Below are 17,918 nucleotides of genomic sequence, written 5' to 3'. Positions count from 1 at the left end.
GAAGATTGTAGGTAGAAAAAGTTGTTCGTGTTTTATGTACCTCCAACTGTTTCAAATTTGTACTGATCATCTGATTTCTTCTTCCTCATCTCCAGATCTTCCCAGGTCTTATTCTGTCAGACATCAAACCAGCCAAGAGGATGAAGTTCAAGACGGTGTGCTACCTGCTGGTGCAGCTGATGCACTGTAGGAAGATGTTCAAGGCCGAGATCCCCTTCTCCAACGCCATGTCCTGCGATGATGACGACAAGGTATTTAGAGTCTGTATCGCATAGAAATCATTATTCTGTAATGTGCATGCACGTGTGTACAACTACTGTACAAAGTAGATATGAATATATCTGGGTTATGTAGAAGGAGAAATCCCTTTAATGGAGCTGTAGTGTTATGTCATATCAAATACAAATTATTTGTATTTAAAGACATCCCCTTGGACATAAAGAAACTGGGATGAACAATTTTTACCATTATCTGACATTTTATAAATTTAACAATGAATAGATTAATCTATCAAATAATGCTCTGATGAATCAATAATGAACAATGTTGCTTATTCAAATGTTTCTCATTCTCTTTGTGACTATATTTGCTTTCCTGCAGCAATATCAGTGCTGCTGGTTGGTTCCTTGGTGTGATGTTATTTGGTGATTGATGATTGGTGTTATGGCATCACAGGGTCCGCCTGTCAGAAAAAGCCTGCTAGCCTAATCCGTCCAACTGTGTGAGCCTGGCCGGGCATTAGTACTTCATGATTCTGATGAGGTTGCCTTATGACTGCTGGTAATCACCCGCAGCCTGGTATCATCTCCTCTAATAGCATTAGCCACATTGTTACATGATTATCCAAGTAGCCAAAATCCTAGTATTGTGACACAGCATTTTATAATGCATTTGTGCATTTTATTTGGTTTAATCTTTAAAAATATATAAACTACAATACAGACTTTTCATCATCAGAAAGATGCAATGGAATGTTTGTAATCTGTCCAACCTTTATCTATCTCTTGCCAGTTTGTAGGGAATAGCGTTGTTTAATTGTTGAGAGTTAAATTAAAATAAAGGTTTTCCATATGAAGCAAGACTCTGCAGATGTGCAATGTACAATATGTGCTACAGTTGAATCGGAAAGCTGCTGTAGAAGTGCTTCAATTTCTGCTAGCACCTCCTAAATAATTCTAAAATAAGATAAAATGGACCCTGTAGGGAAATTCATGTGTCATGGCAGCAACAGAAAAGACACATGGGATATAAAAGAAAAATACAAAAAAGTAGAAACAAAGAAGAGCTGCTCAGACAGGCTGCCAGTCACAGTGTACTATCAATAGTCATTTGGAATAAAAGGGGAAACTGTTGTGCACAATATCTGCCTCCAAATGCTGCACATGCAAGTTATGCATTTAGCTAGATTAGAGGACTGGTACCTCCCTTTTGGAAGTACTGAATATGTGACTACCTGGAAAAATAGTCTTTTTTTAATTAACTTCTTTACTCCAAAAATCAACTAATGATTTGCAATTCTCTTTTTTTGCCTTATAGTACAAATCAGCTTGATTCAAAACGTGTCAACTGTGACTTTAGAATTCACAAAAGTTCCTGTAGCAAGAAAAACTAGCTTCAGGAAACTTTAATGAAAATCCCCTTCCGACTTTAAGGATTTAAATGAGACTAAATGGCTTGTGAAGATGGATGTAACTGAACAGTAATTATATAACCATCTTTGTGTCACTTCCAGAGAGGCTGGATGATTAAATGAAAGAGCTGCCTTTTTCATTTCATATTGTAGAAGCACTGAAGCAGGTGTACATTTTAAATATACTTCACACTCTAATTATAATTCTGTAAATGTCAAATACCTGTAAGTGAAACAGAGAACTGACTGACAACCACTCTTAAAATAACTACTGGTAATACTTTAACTATAAAAAAGTACAGCATGTGCTTGTTTTATGACAGATAGTGCCAGTGGCGTAACCGGGCCCAGAGCCGGTCAGTGCCGGCCAGGAGCGCTAACGTTAGCAATGTTGACGTGCAGTCGCAGCCGGAGCCAGAGGCTAACGATAGCTCACCTGCCTCACCACCATCATTGCCATCTAGCTCCACAAGTGAAGCTGTATCCGTGGCCGTGGCTGTGCAACCTTCTTCTCCAGCCAGCCAGGAGGAGAGGCTGGATTTGGCTGTGCCCGGCGGTGGTCCAACAGTTCCCCCAAGGGTCCCAACCGATAGGGGACTCTATGGCGCTATTGAGACCCCCGACGCCAAGATCAAAAGCTATATTATAGCAACCGGTCCATGAAGGCCTACCGGCCCATTCCCCAGAGACAAACATCAAGGACACAGGTGTAATCCTCTTCTTAGTTCGCTGTGCCGTTGTCAGGCTGTGGTGGTCTGAGGCCAGGGCAGGCTGTTGTTGATAGCCTACATGTGGCCCTTCTGAGTGGTTGTGTATGTCTGTCATAGGCGGCGCCAGGGGGGCGCTAGGGGGTGCTGAAGCTCCCCCTAGGATAGCCATAGCACCCCCCAAGCACCCCCAAGAAAAGTATGTGTCTTTTTTTATTTTTACGTGTGAAATTCATAATTTGAAAAACGATTGATTCGAAAAAAATATGCCACAGTACAGAACAAGTACTTCTGGTCTCTGTGTTTCATTCAAGCTCGGCTCTGTTTGTGTTTGTGTGTGGCAGGCGCGCATTTAGTGTGATTAAGCGAGCGAGAGAGAGAGAGCGCACCGGTGCCAGGGACCGTGTTGTTAGCATCTGTTTAGCTAGCTGCACTAACGGATATAAGGAGCTTTTTCTACAACAAGGTGAAGGGAATGTCCTCTCCTGTCAGACTGAGGGACTCCCGTGGGCTAAAGGACTCTGAGTGTTTAGTTAACTTTAGTCTAAGTTATCTCAGTGGGTCTCAAACGGTTTGGTCACGATTTATGTAAACAATTATTTCCGAGGCACACCTTCATATGATCATTATAGTTATAAAACAATAAGAGAATAAATGAACAGTTATGAAATACTATATGACAGTAAAACAAGAATACAGTTTAAAAGGGGAGTGATTTGTAAAATATCCATACAGAAAAAGAAAATCTTTTTACAGTTCTGTTTCATATGGGTGTTGAGAGATGTATCCATAGATCTCTTCATTTTGCTCTCAAAGTGCACCAGATTGATGCTTTTAGCTTCAATATGAAAAACATAGCACTTTACCCCTGCTTACACCTATATGCCGTGAGCTGATTATCGAGCCTTCATTGTAACAAGTGTATATATACTGTGTATGTGCGTGTGGGGAGTGTTGCAGTAGAAAATGCCACAGTAGCGCCCGGTAGATTAACGGAACGTCTACACAGCAGCGTTAAAAAAATCTTGAAACGCTTCTGCCCATTCACTTTGAATGGGGTGACGTCACTTTCCCTCACTTTTCGCCGAAATGCATTGTGGGCAGGCGAGCGGAGATTTTCAGGATTTTCAGGATTCAAAGTTGAACAATGTTCAACTTTTGAGGCTGAGGTGGAAGCGTCAGCCAATCAAATCCCGTGTACGCAAATCTGACAGTTCAAGCTCTAGCCAATCAAACGGCGTGTATGCTGGGAGAGACATACCGCAGGTCATTTCCTCATATTCCAAAAAATGGAGGAGAAATTAGCGGTAGCGAATCAATCACCCGGTGCTTTATGACCAGACCTACCGGGATATAAACCGGAGGAGCCAGGCATGGAGGGAGGTGGCAGAGACAGTGGTAGGTTTTCGCCTGTTTTGGGGAGTTTATATCCAGTTTACTTCGGGCTTTTTTGCTTCGTATGTCGCGGGCGGGAGATTCATGTGATTGGTTGCTCGCAAAAAATCCTCAAGCTTCAGATACGCCCACCTCCAAGATTTCTTTAACGCTGCTGTGTAGACGTACCGTAAGGGAAAACCCTAAATGTTTGAGCACCCTCTGTGAAACGTCAAGCTACCCCACAGCACCCCCAAAAGAAAATCTCTGGCGCCGCCACTGATGTCCGTGCGTGTGTGAGCGCATCAGTATGTGCTTATGTTTGGGGCGATGGGGGGGGGCCCAAAACAATATTTGCACCGGGGCCAATCACAACCTTGTTACGCCACTGGATAGTGCTCATATAATAACATTCTTTGTGGTATCTTGAAACAGTCTTACATTATGTCCCTGGTGAACAGCACTGACAGTTTTAGGAATAACAAAGGATGTTTTTGTCCTTCTAATGTGTTGCTCTGAGTAAGGTGTTGTCTCATAATTGTGTTTATTTTTAACTTTGGCCTTATTTTGTTTATGGCATCAGGCCAGCTTCATAAAAGCATCTCCCCTGGAAGCACCACAAGATTATATCAAACCCAAAAGGCAATTACTGTAAAATGCAAAACATTCACGTAACAGGGGGATCTTCCTGCATTTAATTTTTTTTTCATGTCAGATTAAAAAGGAGAACTTAATTAATATCATCAAATGCTTGTCATCTCTCTTACTTAAACAGGTAAACATGTCCGCTTGTTTACAACAACACAGCAAAAATAATTATGATAAGTGTTAGCTTAGTTTTAAATGAATGCTTAGCCTTTGTAAACACACAACATTGCTGTAGCTTGTTACCATGTTTGATTAAAAGTTAAAGAAATGTGCTAAACTTGCCGTGGTTGTCTAAAATGATAATGTAACTTTTTTTCAATTAGCTACTTCACTATTTGATATCATACATAATAACATGCTAACAAAACCGGGCTAACATGCCAACCCAGTCTCACAGCATTTCGTGTTATAGTCACGAAATTAATCTATTGATTCGTGTTCACCAACACGATTTCCCCATTTTTTTCGTGTCACACAGAACGATTTTAAAAGCAATGTAAATAATAACAAATTAGAAGGAAAAAGAGATTTAAAAAAAATACAGATTTCAGTATTCTGAGGCTCTGAGCCCCATTTATTTTCCTCACGGACGGCAAAAAAAGTCCGAAATTATACGATTTAAAATAAAAACAATAATCGTGGCTTGATATTGAGTTAGAAAATGTTTTTATGAACCACACAGCTTCCGGTCTGACCCGACCGGACAAAAAGACGTGGTGCAGGCACGAAACATACTACCAATAGAAATACATTGCTTTTAAAATCGTTCTGTGTGACACGAAAAAAAGGGGAACATCGTGTTGGTGAACACGAATCAATAGATTACATTTATTTCGTGACTATTACACGAAATGCCGTGTGACTGGGTTAAACATGCGGAAGTAATAAATATCACATGCTAAATGCTGTATGCTAACTGTAGACATGTTGACTTGCTAACGTTTTAGCTTTCAGCTTTGTCTAAAAGCACCTTTAGCTACAGCTTGTTTTAATAGTCAGAATAAGCAACATGATATATACTCACATAGCTACTGTGCGTAGAAAATGAAATCATGTAGCTGTAGCAGCAGCGTTAAGAGCATAACATGCTGATGCTAGCCTGGTTAGCATTCCTTTGTTGTTAAGGCCTTATTTATATCAGTTGAACTAGCTAGGTGTGACAGAGCCTTCATACACATGTGTATTTTATTTTATTTATCATCACTGTTTTCTATTCGGGAATTCCTGTCACAGGGCTCTGGTCGTGTCAACACTGGCTTACAGGGACACTTAAATGGAACAGATATTAATATAATTAATTACACCTTTGCACATTTAGCAATAACAAGAAGGCTACATGTCAGCTATATAAACAAAGTGTTTAAAATGAATAATGTGTCAACGGTCTGAGATGTCCTAAATGGCTTCATAAATTGTAGGTATATTTATCATTTATCAACAATTAGAAACTTTGTATCTCTTTCCAACCAGAGGAAATGTGTCCATGCATTTACGTTCTAACTTGTTAACATAAATGTTTAATCCCTCACACTTGAATTTCACCCATCTACGTACGATTTGTGCAGAATGCCTTTATGCAAACGCATTAAAAGGCACCATACATTCCTTGCATTAGCTCCCAGTCCGCTATCATATTTAAGTCAATAACACCCTATAAGTTGTGACCTCAGACCAAGGTTCAGATTCCACAGGTTATGAAGTTCGTTTTTTGGTTCCTTTAGTCATTTTAGACATAGTTTTATATCCTTGCTTTAGCATTGATTTGGCCACTTTTATAACTGACTTTTTTTTAACGCATTGTTAGTCAATTTGTATTTTAGCCAATGCTTGTAGCCTTCGTTATGTTATTTTACGACCATTAACTTGAACTTACTTTAGCCAACAGTTTAGCTCTGAATCCTCAAAAGTTTAAGTGGTAAAGCCAAACAAATCAACCCGACTGAGGATGATGATTTGTTAGGTTATCTGTCCAAATTACATCACACAATTTAGTGTTTGATGCATTGCAGCCTCACAGATGCTTTTCATCTGTTTTCCACTGATGTTCGTGAATGTTACAGTGGTGAAATGCTGACTTCACAAACTCTGCATTGGTATTCCTCACAACACCAGCCAACTGTCGCACATCACCCAGGCCTTGCCTCTGCAGAGACTGATTGTGTTGTCTTCTTGTTGTCTGACAGCGGAGAGCCCTGCGGACTGCTCCAGATAAGCTGAGAAATCGGACTTCTTCCTCAGCCGCCGCCGTGCAGCACTCCCCAGGAACACGAGTCAACCGCTACATCGGGCGGCTCATCGAGGCGCGGCAGACCGAGTCCGAGACAACAGACCTCAACTACATCACCCTGTTCTACAGGAGCAGAGACAGGGAGCATAGGGTGAGGAATCACTCACTGAACATCTGCAAAGAAACTTGGATTATTTTTACAAATGCATACTTTCCTCATCACACAACATCATGCCTCGTGACTACAGCCCCCCCACCCGATCTTATTCTCAGTCTCCCCTTTCTCCCTCTCTCCCACGCCTCAGCCTGTGTGTGTGTGTGTGTGTGTGTGTGTGTGTGTGTGTGTGTGTGTGTGTGTGTGTGTGTGTGTGTGTGTGTGTGTGTGTGTGAGAGGAATCCACCCACCCTCTCAGGAGGGGGTGCAGATAATGATTTGGGAACGTCTGAGCGGCACACGTGATATCTTTCTCCTGTGTCTGCGTGGGTAGAGTCATAAAGGAGACACAGAACAGGGATGGGTTTGTGTGTGTGTGTGTGTGTGTGTGTGTGTGTGTGTGTGTGTGTGTGTGTGTGTGTGTGTGTGTGTGTGTGTGTGTGTGATCTTTACATTAGAACTGGTAGCAGAATAATTAAAACCCTACACACATGTAAAGAATAGCCCCATCCTTGCCACCAACAAAACGATATTGAGACTAAAATATCAGAGATACAAAAACTTGACTTCCCTTCCATTTTCTCCCTGATTGGTGCTGCGTTAATTATCATGCTATATTTGCATTTAGTAATTGTCTTGAAGGTTGGAGTATTTGCTGTTAAGATTAGAATAGATTTATTGTCCCGAGGGGGAAATTCATTTTCACAGAACTGTACATGTACACAATATACATACAATATATATACAACAACAACAATAAAATAGACAATAACAGATAGCGACACACATGGCAGTTACACTCAGCGAGGCCTGTTCTTTAAGGCAGCAATGACTGCAGGAAACAAGCTTTATCCAAATCAAGCTCTTTTATATTTCAATGTTCTGTACTCACGCCCGTGTGGCAGTGGGGCGAGGATACTGACTGAGTTGGTCTGTGATGTCCAGTTCTGTTGTAGTTGCGATGTGTGAGATGGCCCTGTTGTTTAGCACTGTGAGGTGCTCAATACATCTTAAAATGTTCAGGCCAATCACTTACTTATGTTAGTCTTTATCAAGAAAAACATTCTTGTAATGGGCGCAAAGTGATGATCATCACATTGGAAATAATATTCTTAAACAATGTCAAACTTTGGTGTTAAAACATGGTCATGATTTTCCATGGAGAACCAGATACACATAAAATAATGGATGAAAGCTTCCTATGTTGACTTGTCCTCTCTTGTTTGTCCTTTCTTAGTATCACCAGGTGTATGATGACCATTTCATCAGCGCGGTGGTTCTCTCTCTGATCCTTGCTGCACTGTTTGGCCTTATCTATTTGCTAATGATCCCACAGTACGTACACACGAACACACACTCCTCCACATTTGCAGTTTGTCCATTTTTTATAATTGGATTGGTCGTGCTCTGGTGTGACAATTAAAAAGGAAGGTGTTTTTACTGCAGTCAGTGGAAAAGTGGGAAAGCCCTTCTCACTCTGGTCTCTCCTCTGCTCTCTCAGGGGAATGCTGGTGCTGCTGCTGCTGGTGCTGTGTGTGTGTTTCCACGTGGCCTGTGTCATGTACCTGCATCTCACCAGTATTCAGGTAGGACTCCTACACCACCTCCCACAGGCTGCTGCTGCTCAGAGACCTGACTCTGTTTATGGAGTAGTGCAGTAGTAACGTCTTTTTGTAGAGGAACCAGAAGTTATCATCAGAAGGGCTCTCTCGACAAAAGCCAATGGGATTTTCCATTGGATTTTCAAATATTGCAGGAAATAAGACCTGTGACAAAAACACATTTATTAAACGGACATGTTTTATTCAACAGCATAATCTTCTCATGTTAATATCACTCTTTGATTTTTGAAGCATAAATGCAATTGGCAAAGTTAAAAAGTTGACTTTAAAAACAGACTCGTGTTTGACTTAATGACGGTTAATAATCTAATCTGGTTTTTGTCAGAAACAGACCATTTTTTGACACCTTTCACATTCAAAAGTGAAGAAACGTATTGACATTGAATAATATGTCATAGAACAAAACGTGTAAATGTCTTCAGCTTGTATTAACCACAGTCCTTATTTCTAACCAAAACAAATAGTTGACTTTGAGATGAGGGAACTGGATACTATCTAATTTCCATGTTTTCTTTAGGTTGCCCTGAAGCCCTTTCTCACGTGATAGCACTCTCTTGAGAGTTGCAAAATAAAAGCATCAGGTGCTCTGAACAGTAAGAGCTGCGACATCGAAAAACAAGTTCTTATATTTACAATAGAAATGCCACATTTAGTGTTGTTGTACCAAGATGAGGATTGTAGCTTCAACCAGGAAGATAACACTATGACTACAACATTCCTTTATGAGATGAATGTGTCTACATCATTTCCGAAAGTTCAACAGCCAAAAGTGCTTACACATAAATCGGTAGAAGTAGTGAATGATTTGCCTTTTTGCTTTTTAAACCACTTAAACAAGTAGATGATGATCAATGTTGTGGCCCATTTAGTCTTATCTTTGAATTGTGTCTGCACTATATTTCCTTAAACAGACTGTTTAGACGCATACATAGACACTCACCTTTTAAAACACAAATTGTCTGTTCAAAGTCACAAAGACTTTATCTGCACTTTATTCTAAACTCAACTTCCTGGTTAAACTAACTTCTGGAAAAGAAAGATTATAAAGATAAAGATTTAAGAAATCGGTGTGATTGTTAGTTACCTTTTCAGCACACCGTTGATATAAGGCATAAGGCATACTTATGTATACTGCTCCACTACATTTCAGAGGGAAATATTGTACTTTTTACTTTACTTTTTTGATATACATTGATCTTAAATTAGCTGCTTCAATGCAGAACTGTTATTTGAAACTGAGCATTTCTACTCTTTGGTATTTCCAATGTTACCTTTATAAAAGATCTGAGTACTTCCTCTCATACTGCATACTTGTGGGGCTGGAGTGTCCGTGCCATCTTTTCTTCTTTTTATTCTTCAGACCCTTTATATGACACTGTGTTATCATGCTACATTGAACTGTCATCATATCCTTTAAGCGTTTCCTCTAATGGACCTGCGTGTAATGAGCCACAACACAAAACTCATTCAGTTCATTTCCACTCCTGGCTAATGATGTGTCCAAATGAAATGCTATTGAGGTAGATAAAAAGGTGCTTCATTGACTTGCTCCTTCTTTTTTCCAACCTCCCTTTTCCCTGCTTCCTCTGGTTTTAGTGCCAACCGGGCTGCCTCACCATCCAGATCCGAACAGTGCTGTGTGTCTTCCTCGTTCTGCTCACATACTCTGTTACCCAGGCCTGTGTGGTAAGTGTGCAGTTGTGTACAGTGGATTACATTTAACATTTTTTGTTAAACACGATTGACAAAGGTTGAAACAAATTAAAAAAAGTTGAGTGTGAAAGTGTGACCTTGAAAACACGGCAATGACAGATAGAACAAAAACTTGAGTTAAGTTGAACTTTTTTGTCTTTTTAGTGGATAGCGTTGCTCTGTTTTAACTATGTTCCTTTCCAATACTCCATTACAAGTACAAGACTTGTTTTCAAACTTCTACTTAAGTAAAAGTACACAAGTATTAGCATCAAAATGTAGTTTAAGTACAAACCATAAAAGTATTCATTCTGCACAATGCCCCGTTTCAGAATAATTACATGCTGTGTAGATTAGTAGTACATTACTGCATTTTACCTTCAGCACATCATGTGTTTGTTTTATACAAAGAATTAGTAACTGTGGGTGTTCAAATAAATGAAGTGGAGTACATTTCGCTTCTGAAATGTATTGGAGTAGAAGTATAAAGAAGCACTTCATTAAAGTTAAGTACACAACTTGAGTAGATATACTTAGTTACTTTCCACCACTGAGAACAAATTATGTTAAGTTTATTCTCTAAGGCAGACCAAGAAATGCAGTCGAAGCTCCAGAACATGCAATTAAATAGACCTTAGGTGAATATATTTTTGGTTCGATCAAAACAGTATTTAACAAAGATCAGGATTACCCCGATCAAAGATACGTTTTTTTGCTCGTTTTCAACTATTTTGAGTAGTTTCATAAAGTGTTTATTTAGCATTTAGTTATTGATCAAAGTGGGTTGATCAACCTAGATGAACATCTTAAAGGTCCCATGACATGCTTTTCCGGTTATTACCCGCCCTCTTGTGTGTTGTGTAGCTGAGTTCCGCGGTGTCACGCTGTCTCGCAGACCCCACGCAGCAACCAGGAAACGACACCAGTAATACAGCTCACACTGTCCGCTCCTCGAGCCTCAAAGGGCGGAGCAGCGAGCCCCTCAACATCCCGCCAACACGGCACCCAGACCCCACGCAGCATTCTCATCTGTTTGTCATTACTGGTGTCATTTTTTGGTTGCTAACGCCATTGTAACACATAATCACTGATGTTCCGCTGTAACGGTGGTGGACTCATCAGAACATAGTGGGCGAGCTGACCAATCAGAGCACAGTGGGCTCATAGGGAGGGGGGGGGGGGGGGGCAGGAGCTCCAACAAGCCATTTAGGACAGAGAGTGAATACACATACTATACAGAGATGCTGTATGAGAAACCAATGTGAGTTTGGATAGATTTACAATGTTGAATGTTCCAAAATATTCAACAATGTAAATCTATTCTAGCAGACCTCAACAATGGAATTATGATCAGTAGAAATGGCCATGACATGGGACCTTTCATCAGAGACAAGACTTCTCCATTGTAGATGATCAAATATCTATAAGATGATGTATAGTGCGACATGAAAAACCAGGTTTCTTTATGTTTCTTATCAACGTCATACCCCCATAATCAAAACCATTAGTGTGCATGTAAATGTAATAACAAATATGTATTTATTGCTGACAATTTCTTAAACTTCCAACTGCATTATGCAGAACAAAGCATTTGTGTAGAAACAGTGTCATGATTTAATTTTCATTTGAAGTCTCTGCTGTGATGAGTTGGCAGAGTCACAGCCGAGCAGATGCTGCCGCAGAGTCTCAGAAGAATAAAACATTTATTGTTCAAATGTAAAATACTAATTAAAATATTTTAAACGCAAATTGGTTGGTGTCAGCATCAACCCGTGAACTCTGTCAGGCTCAACTGTGTGTGGGTGTGTGACTACTCTTAGTGTAAAATGACATATAAAGAGAAGGTGTAGCAGCAGCAGGGGTGTAGTGAAGAGATAGCCCCTGCCAGTCATTGATAATTCTTTAATATTGGCTTGTATAATTATTTAATTATTGTTTTTTATTAATGAAGAGCCTGAATAGATGTCTTAAAAAGATTGTTTTGCAAAATTGAAGACACAGCAGTGCTTTAAAGCTAGTTGCTAACGTTAGCATGCTACCATGCTCACAATGCTTGATTGCTTTGCTTGTGTGCCCCAGTCTCACGGCATTTCGTGTCGAAATTAATTTAATCTATTGATTCGTGTTCACCAACACGATTTTCACTTTTTTTTTCGTGTCACACAGAACGATTTTAAAAGCAATGTATTTCTATTGGTAGTATGTTTCGTGCCTGCACCACGTCTTTTTGTCCGGTCGGGTCTTGGAATACCAGAAGCTGTGTGGTTCATAAAAACATGTTCTTACTCAATATCTTACCCTAAGCCTATCCCTTTTATTTTGAATTGTATAATGTCGGAGTTTTTTTGCCGTCCGCGAGGAAAAGAAATGGGGCTCAGAGCCTCAGAATACTGAAATCTGTATTTCAATCAGGAGAGACGTTGATGTATGAAATACATATTTATTACCGGGACACGTAATATGAATGTGATAATGATTGCCAGAATTAAAACAGGAGAATGGAATGGTGTTTGGCGATTAGGCCCCGGTTTGCAGGATTATCATTCAGGAGGGGAAGAACCGCTCCGAAGAAACCCCCCGGGGTCTAGACACTGGTGGTGGTGATAAGTAGGTGGGAACGGACTGAAGGGAGAAGGTTAGCTTGGTCCTGAAGGAGACGGGAGGCGAAAGGGGTGGAGGAGGGTTGCGTATTGTCACTTGAAATGACAGCTGACAAGAGGGAAGAGCAGATATAAAGGGATTAGCGGGTGCAACGATAGGCTTGTGAGAATGGAGAGAGGAGAGATTGGTTAGCTGGGGAGTGACACCCCCGATCACTTAATGAGGGAGTAATGAAGTGACGTGTAATATGAATGAAGAGCTTGGTCTTCCTGATTGAACTTGCGCTAAGCTTCATTTATTTTAATCTTTTTTTCCTTCTAATTTGTTATTATTTGGTGCAGGCACGAAACATAGCCTACTACCAATATAAATACATTGCTTCTAAAATCGTTCTGTGTCAGAATACTGAAATCTGTATTTTTTTAAATATGTTTTTCCTTCTAATTTGTTATTATTTACATTGCTTTTTAAATCGTTCTGTGTGACACGAAAGAAATGGCGAAATCGTTTTGATGAACACGAATCAATAGATTAATTTCGTGACTATAACACGAAATGCAGTGAGACTGGGTTGCAACCAGTGCTAATGGGGACCATAATATAGCAAGAAACAATGACAATGCTAACATGTTCAGGTGCAATTAGACACTATTTTGGTTTGAATTATCTTGTTGAAGCTAACATTGACTTCCATGAGTTTTAGTAATGATTGTAATAGTGCAGCAGAAAAGGGTTTATTTTCTTTTTTTAAACTCCAATCGCTAATTAATTTAACAGCCTTGTGCTATTGCAGACTAACTCTACCTTCAAACTTCTTTATCCATTTTACAATTGTAGTTTTCTTTGTTTATTGCAAAATCAGTTATATACCATTTTGAAACTCAACCCAAAAGTGACATATGGTTTGTGACACCAATAACCCACCACCTTCTTCTTTCCCTTCCTCCAGGTGGTCTGTGTTCCTTGGAGCAGAGTGGTGTCAAACTTCAGCCTCACAGTGGAGGAGGTCCTCGCGGACACCAACAGCACCGAGGCGGACAGAGCCTGCTCCAACATGTCCTACGGCCTGCTGTCCTGTGTGGCCGGCACCCTCACTCTTGTCCCTTACCTCCGGGTGTCCTCACTCCCCAAGATTATCCTGCTCCTCCTCCTCTCTGTCACCTACACCGTCGTCATGGAGACCAGCGGCTATCGCCAAGCTGTGGGGTTAGACACGAACTGCATGTGTAGAGTTATTTTCCAATTGTCCAATTTTGTATTTGTTCTTAATTTCTTTTTTTATTTCCCTAAGAAACAGAAAACTCATTTTATGTGTGTGTGTGTTTCAGAGGAGGTTTTCTCCACACACGGGGGTACGATCCTGTGTTGGCTGCCTTGCTGTTTTTTGGTGCTCTGGCTCTTCATTCAAGACAGCTGGACCTGAAGCTGCGGCTCGACTATCTCTGGGCTACTCAGGTACGTCAGTTTGCACAGGGAGCACACCTGCTCATACTTGCATACAGCTTTGTCTGTGCACACACTGGGCTCTTGTGCACTGCAAAATAAGTCTTCTCATCAAGTTATGTTTGATGCATCTATGAGGGGTTATTCCTTATGAAGAATTTCCAACAAGGGTCTGGCTCAGATTGGCTGGTTATTTAGCGTTAGTTTGTTTATCCTTAGCTCTGCTGCTACAGCTCAATGTTTCGTTGAGCAAGACACTCAAACCCAAATTGTGTTTACGGACAAATATAATCCTCTTTTGTAGGGTTAGATATCTGAAGTAGAATTGCTTGTGGTTTGTCAATATTGATATATGTCTCATGGAATGTAAAGCTACAAATCATGCAAAATAATTTTAAAAAGTGTTAATATACATATACAAAAAGTTATATATATTTTATGCCAATTCGAATATTTTAGCTGGCTTCCAAGGCAAATTAACTGGTTTCAAGTATTTTCTAAATCAAGTATTATTCTTCTTAATTTAACTGCAGCAATATATTGACTGAAATGTCAGCCATTATTTATTTTAATATAAAATGTCTCTTAAATACCAATAGTGTTAGCTACATAAGAATCCAGTATATATTAAGCTCTCTTGTTATTATTATTGTTATTAATCTTATTATAGTATGTTATAGACCGTTGAAACATGGACTCTTCAAAAAGTGAAAATATTTTGGTTAACTTCCCATTAGAGCGTTCATTTAGACCTTGGTGTAGGCATGATCATACAGTTGGTATGTAGATAATTATTCATTTTATACCGATGTTCCTCGCTGGGTAAGATCATATAATATTGAATAACTGATGAAGTCAAAATATGCGACTTTCTGTTAGTTCATATCTCTTGCGGAATGTATTCATGTGTTTGTTTTTATTTGGATATATACCCATCTCTAATTAAACAATTAACAAAAAACCCACAAAAAGGATGATTTGTGATCGAAACAGGTTGAAATATTCTCACTGAACTGCACTGGAAAAGAGTTTAGTTGTATTTAGAAAAAGCTATATATAATACACAATGAATTCAGTGTGTGTTTGAATTGCATGTTTGCTCAGTCTTTTGTGGATCTTGACAGGGTATATGTTTCTATTTTAAGAATGACAGTGAATGTTGTCTTGTTTGCAAATCATTATCTCCCTCTAGTGATAAGGAAAGGCAATTACATCTGCCTCTGAGCTTTGAGCCACATTGAAGGTTCATTGTATCTAGACAATAGAGCATCATTTTCACTTTGGAACTACATCCTGTATGCTTCTATAACAACTCATCTCTCTTTTGTCCACGTGTCAATTGTTTGATGGCATCCAGGCGGAGGAGGAGAGGGGGGACATGGAGAAGGTGAAGCTGGACAACAAGAGGATCCTGTTCAACCTGCTGCCGGCTCATGTGGCTCAGCACTTCCTCATGTCGAACCCCAGGAACATGGTGAGCATCACAGACATGCCACGACTCGTCCAACATGAAGGAGCGTTAGTCTGAACGGGGTTAACACGTCTGATTCCAGCAAAAAACGTCCCGGTGTTTCCTGATAAACAAGGAAGTTGCTTTTTTGTTAACCTGATGTTCAGGTCAAAACCCCCCGAGACATTTAGGTCAAAGCAAATGGCAAAACTTAATTGAAAGATAATTTTTATTATGACTTTAAGATCATTAATTCCTGACCTGATTTTGCTTTTCACCCTTCAATACGTAAGTAATTAATGTCCTGTTGCAAACAGTTCCCTGAAAGATGAATCCTCCCTCCTGCCTGAAGCCTGGAGAGGTTAAAGTACACAGGAGCACACAAGAAAAATACTAGGAAAAAGTCTAAAAATAGAATCAAAATAATATTATTTAAATGCTTCACATTAAATTCATCCTATGACCAATCTGGAGATCCTGATCCCAACGATGATTTAGGTTACCTACAATATAACCATTGTTTTAACTCCACAATAAAACATTCAGACTGCTTCTTCTAACTGTATGTAAGTCAGGGCCTGTGCTTTCACAGCAATACACCGATGAAAATACATGAATAAAACCAAAAATATGAATGATCTCACTGTTAAGGAGCTACAACGTACTGTATTTTATATTAATTCATTAAGAAGGAACCCCTAATATGAACGTATTCAAACATTCAATAATGATGACAGAACAATATCTTTACATTGTATATTCTATATTATATAACATATTGTTATATTTTAAATACATACATCAGAAATACTAGAATACTAGAATTAAAGTATGTGTAGCACGAAAACCAACTAGATATGATATGAATATTATACGCCGCCTGATACACTTTTTGTTATACTTATATCAGTACCCGCAGTACCACTGAATTATAAAGACATCTCCTGCTAACGGCATGAAATACATAAGTGTGATCAATACAAAATATTCGATTTAGACATGTTATTTTTAAGCACTTTGGTGATATTACACCCTAAGTGTAATCAGATGTGTTTTTCCTTACACTCCTAAAAATGATCTTGGGGTGGATCTCTTGGGTGATGAAGTTATGCACACAGTCATTCTCATTACCGCTGGCCTGCTGGTGCTAAAGCCAGTTTACACTGCCAGCTTCTGCTGCTGTAAAACTAGATGTTTTCAAATCTGTCATTGTTTTCAACCAAATTACAGTTACAGGCTTTTCTGTTTGAACTTCCCATATTGAAAAGATATATGCCCCACAAGTGTTTCAATGGGAGAATATTCCAGCTGTTTAGGACAGGGGCGCTCCCTGACCTGAACATGTGTTAGAGTGTGAGCTGACAGCTGTGTGTCTGTGTCCACTGAGTGATGCACATCCCCTCCACTGATCTCTGTTCCTTCCTCGCCCCCCTCTTCCCTTTCTCAGAAAGTGATGAAAACATACATCCTTTCAGGACATTCAAAGCCCCTCAAGAGTACAAGCTCAGTTTGTAAACTCTAACGCTGTGTACAGATTCTCCAGGCTACAAAACTGATCGTATGGACATTTTTGGTTGGCAATGTCAACATTTAGTACCTAAAACGTATGAATGTACATCCTGTCAGGGTCCTTTTTTAAATGATAACCAAGGGCAACAAAGCAGACCCAAATTATCCAGCTAAAATATGCATTACATTTATATACATTTTTCAAAATCCTTGAGGCAAAAATGTGGCAAACTTTGATTCTACATTAATTCTAGAATCAGCTTATAGCATTGCCAAATATAACATTGTGAATATTTATCATACATGGTTTCATTCACAAGGGGATAATTGTTTGTATAGTACAAAGCATTCATTAAATACAAGATAACTAAGATTAGAAAACAGCTTTAATTTGCAAGCCCTAATTTAGCAACTTAAAAAAAAACCTCAGAGCTATGGTAGCATAATGAGCTCAAGAATTACAAGAACATTGACCACAAGGGGGGTTTTAATGATGCACAGTTTACACCTGCAAGAAAACTTTAAAAGTGTTTTAGAAAATTGCAGAAAATGTAAACCAGTGATTTAATATTGTAAGTTTTAGGAGTCCCAGATGTGGGTCAAGCTCCTAACAATGCAGATCCTACATATACCATAATGCACATAGACAGCTTCTTTTCAATGCACATGTTGTGATTGAAACTCCATATCCCTAGTCTGTATATCAAAGTCTTTAATCCTGGTCTGAAATGACCACGATATCAACACAGTGACATCATCCGGTGTTACTTGACAGAGTTCTTGCAGAGCTACAGGAGATACTATTTTAAGATGAATATTTGCATTGCTTTGTTTTGGCTTTTTATTATCATCAATGAACAT

The 17,918-nt window shown here is 39.4% G+C and overlaps 1 protein-coding gene across 2 annotated transcripts in view; it reads left to right on the top strand.

Moving 5' to 3' along the window:
- The window catches only part of adcy1a (adenylate cyclase 1a), a 44,913-nt gene that overhangs the window by 19,481 nt on the left and 7,514 nt on the right, over positions 1-17,918 (top strand). Inside the window, exons 8-15 of one of the 2 annotated variants that reach the window (XM_034147529.1) lie at positions 96-251; positions 6,543-6,737; positions 7,978-8,075; positions 8,242-8,326; positions 9,959-10,048; positions 13,605-13,861; positions 13,984-14,110; positions 15,456-15,572. In XM_034147529.1, coding sequence (XP_034003420.1) covers positions 96-251; positions 6,543-6,737; positions 7,978-8,075; positions 8,242-8,326; positions 9,959-10,048; positions 13,605-13,861; positions 13,984-14,110; positions 15,456-15,572 — 1,125 coding nt within the window. Of the gene's footprint in view, positions 1-95; positions 252-6,542; positions 6,738-7,977; positions 8,076-8,241; positions 8,327-9,958; positions 10,049-13,604; positions 13,862-13,983; positions 14,111-15,455; positions 15,611-17,918 lie in introns of both variants that reach the window. The other variant, XM_034147528.1, reaches the window with a different exon arrangement.

Source organism: Trematomus bernacchii, unplaced genomic scaffold (genome assembly GCF_902827165.1).
Source record: "Trematomus bernacchii unplaced genomic scaffold, fTreBer1.1, whole genome shotgun sequence".
Taxonomy (NCBI): Eukaryota; Metazoa; Chordata; class Actinopteri; order Perciformes; family Nototheniidae; genus Trematomus; species Trematomus bernacchii.
The sequence above is the reverse complement of the archived record's forward strand: the minus strand, read 5'-3'. Positions and strand labels throughout refer to the sequence as shown.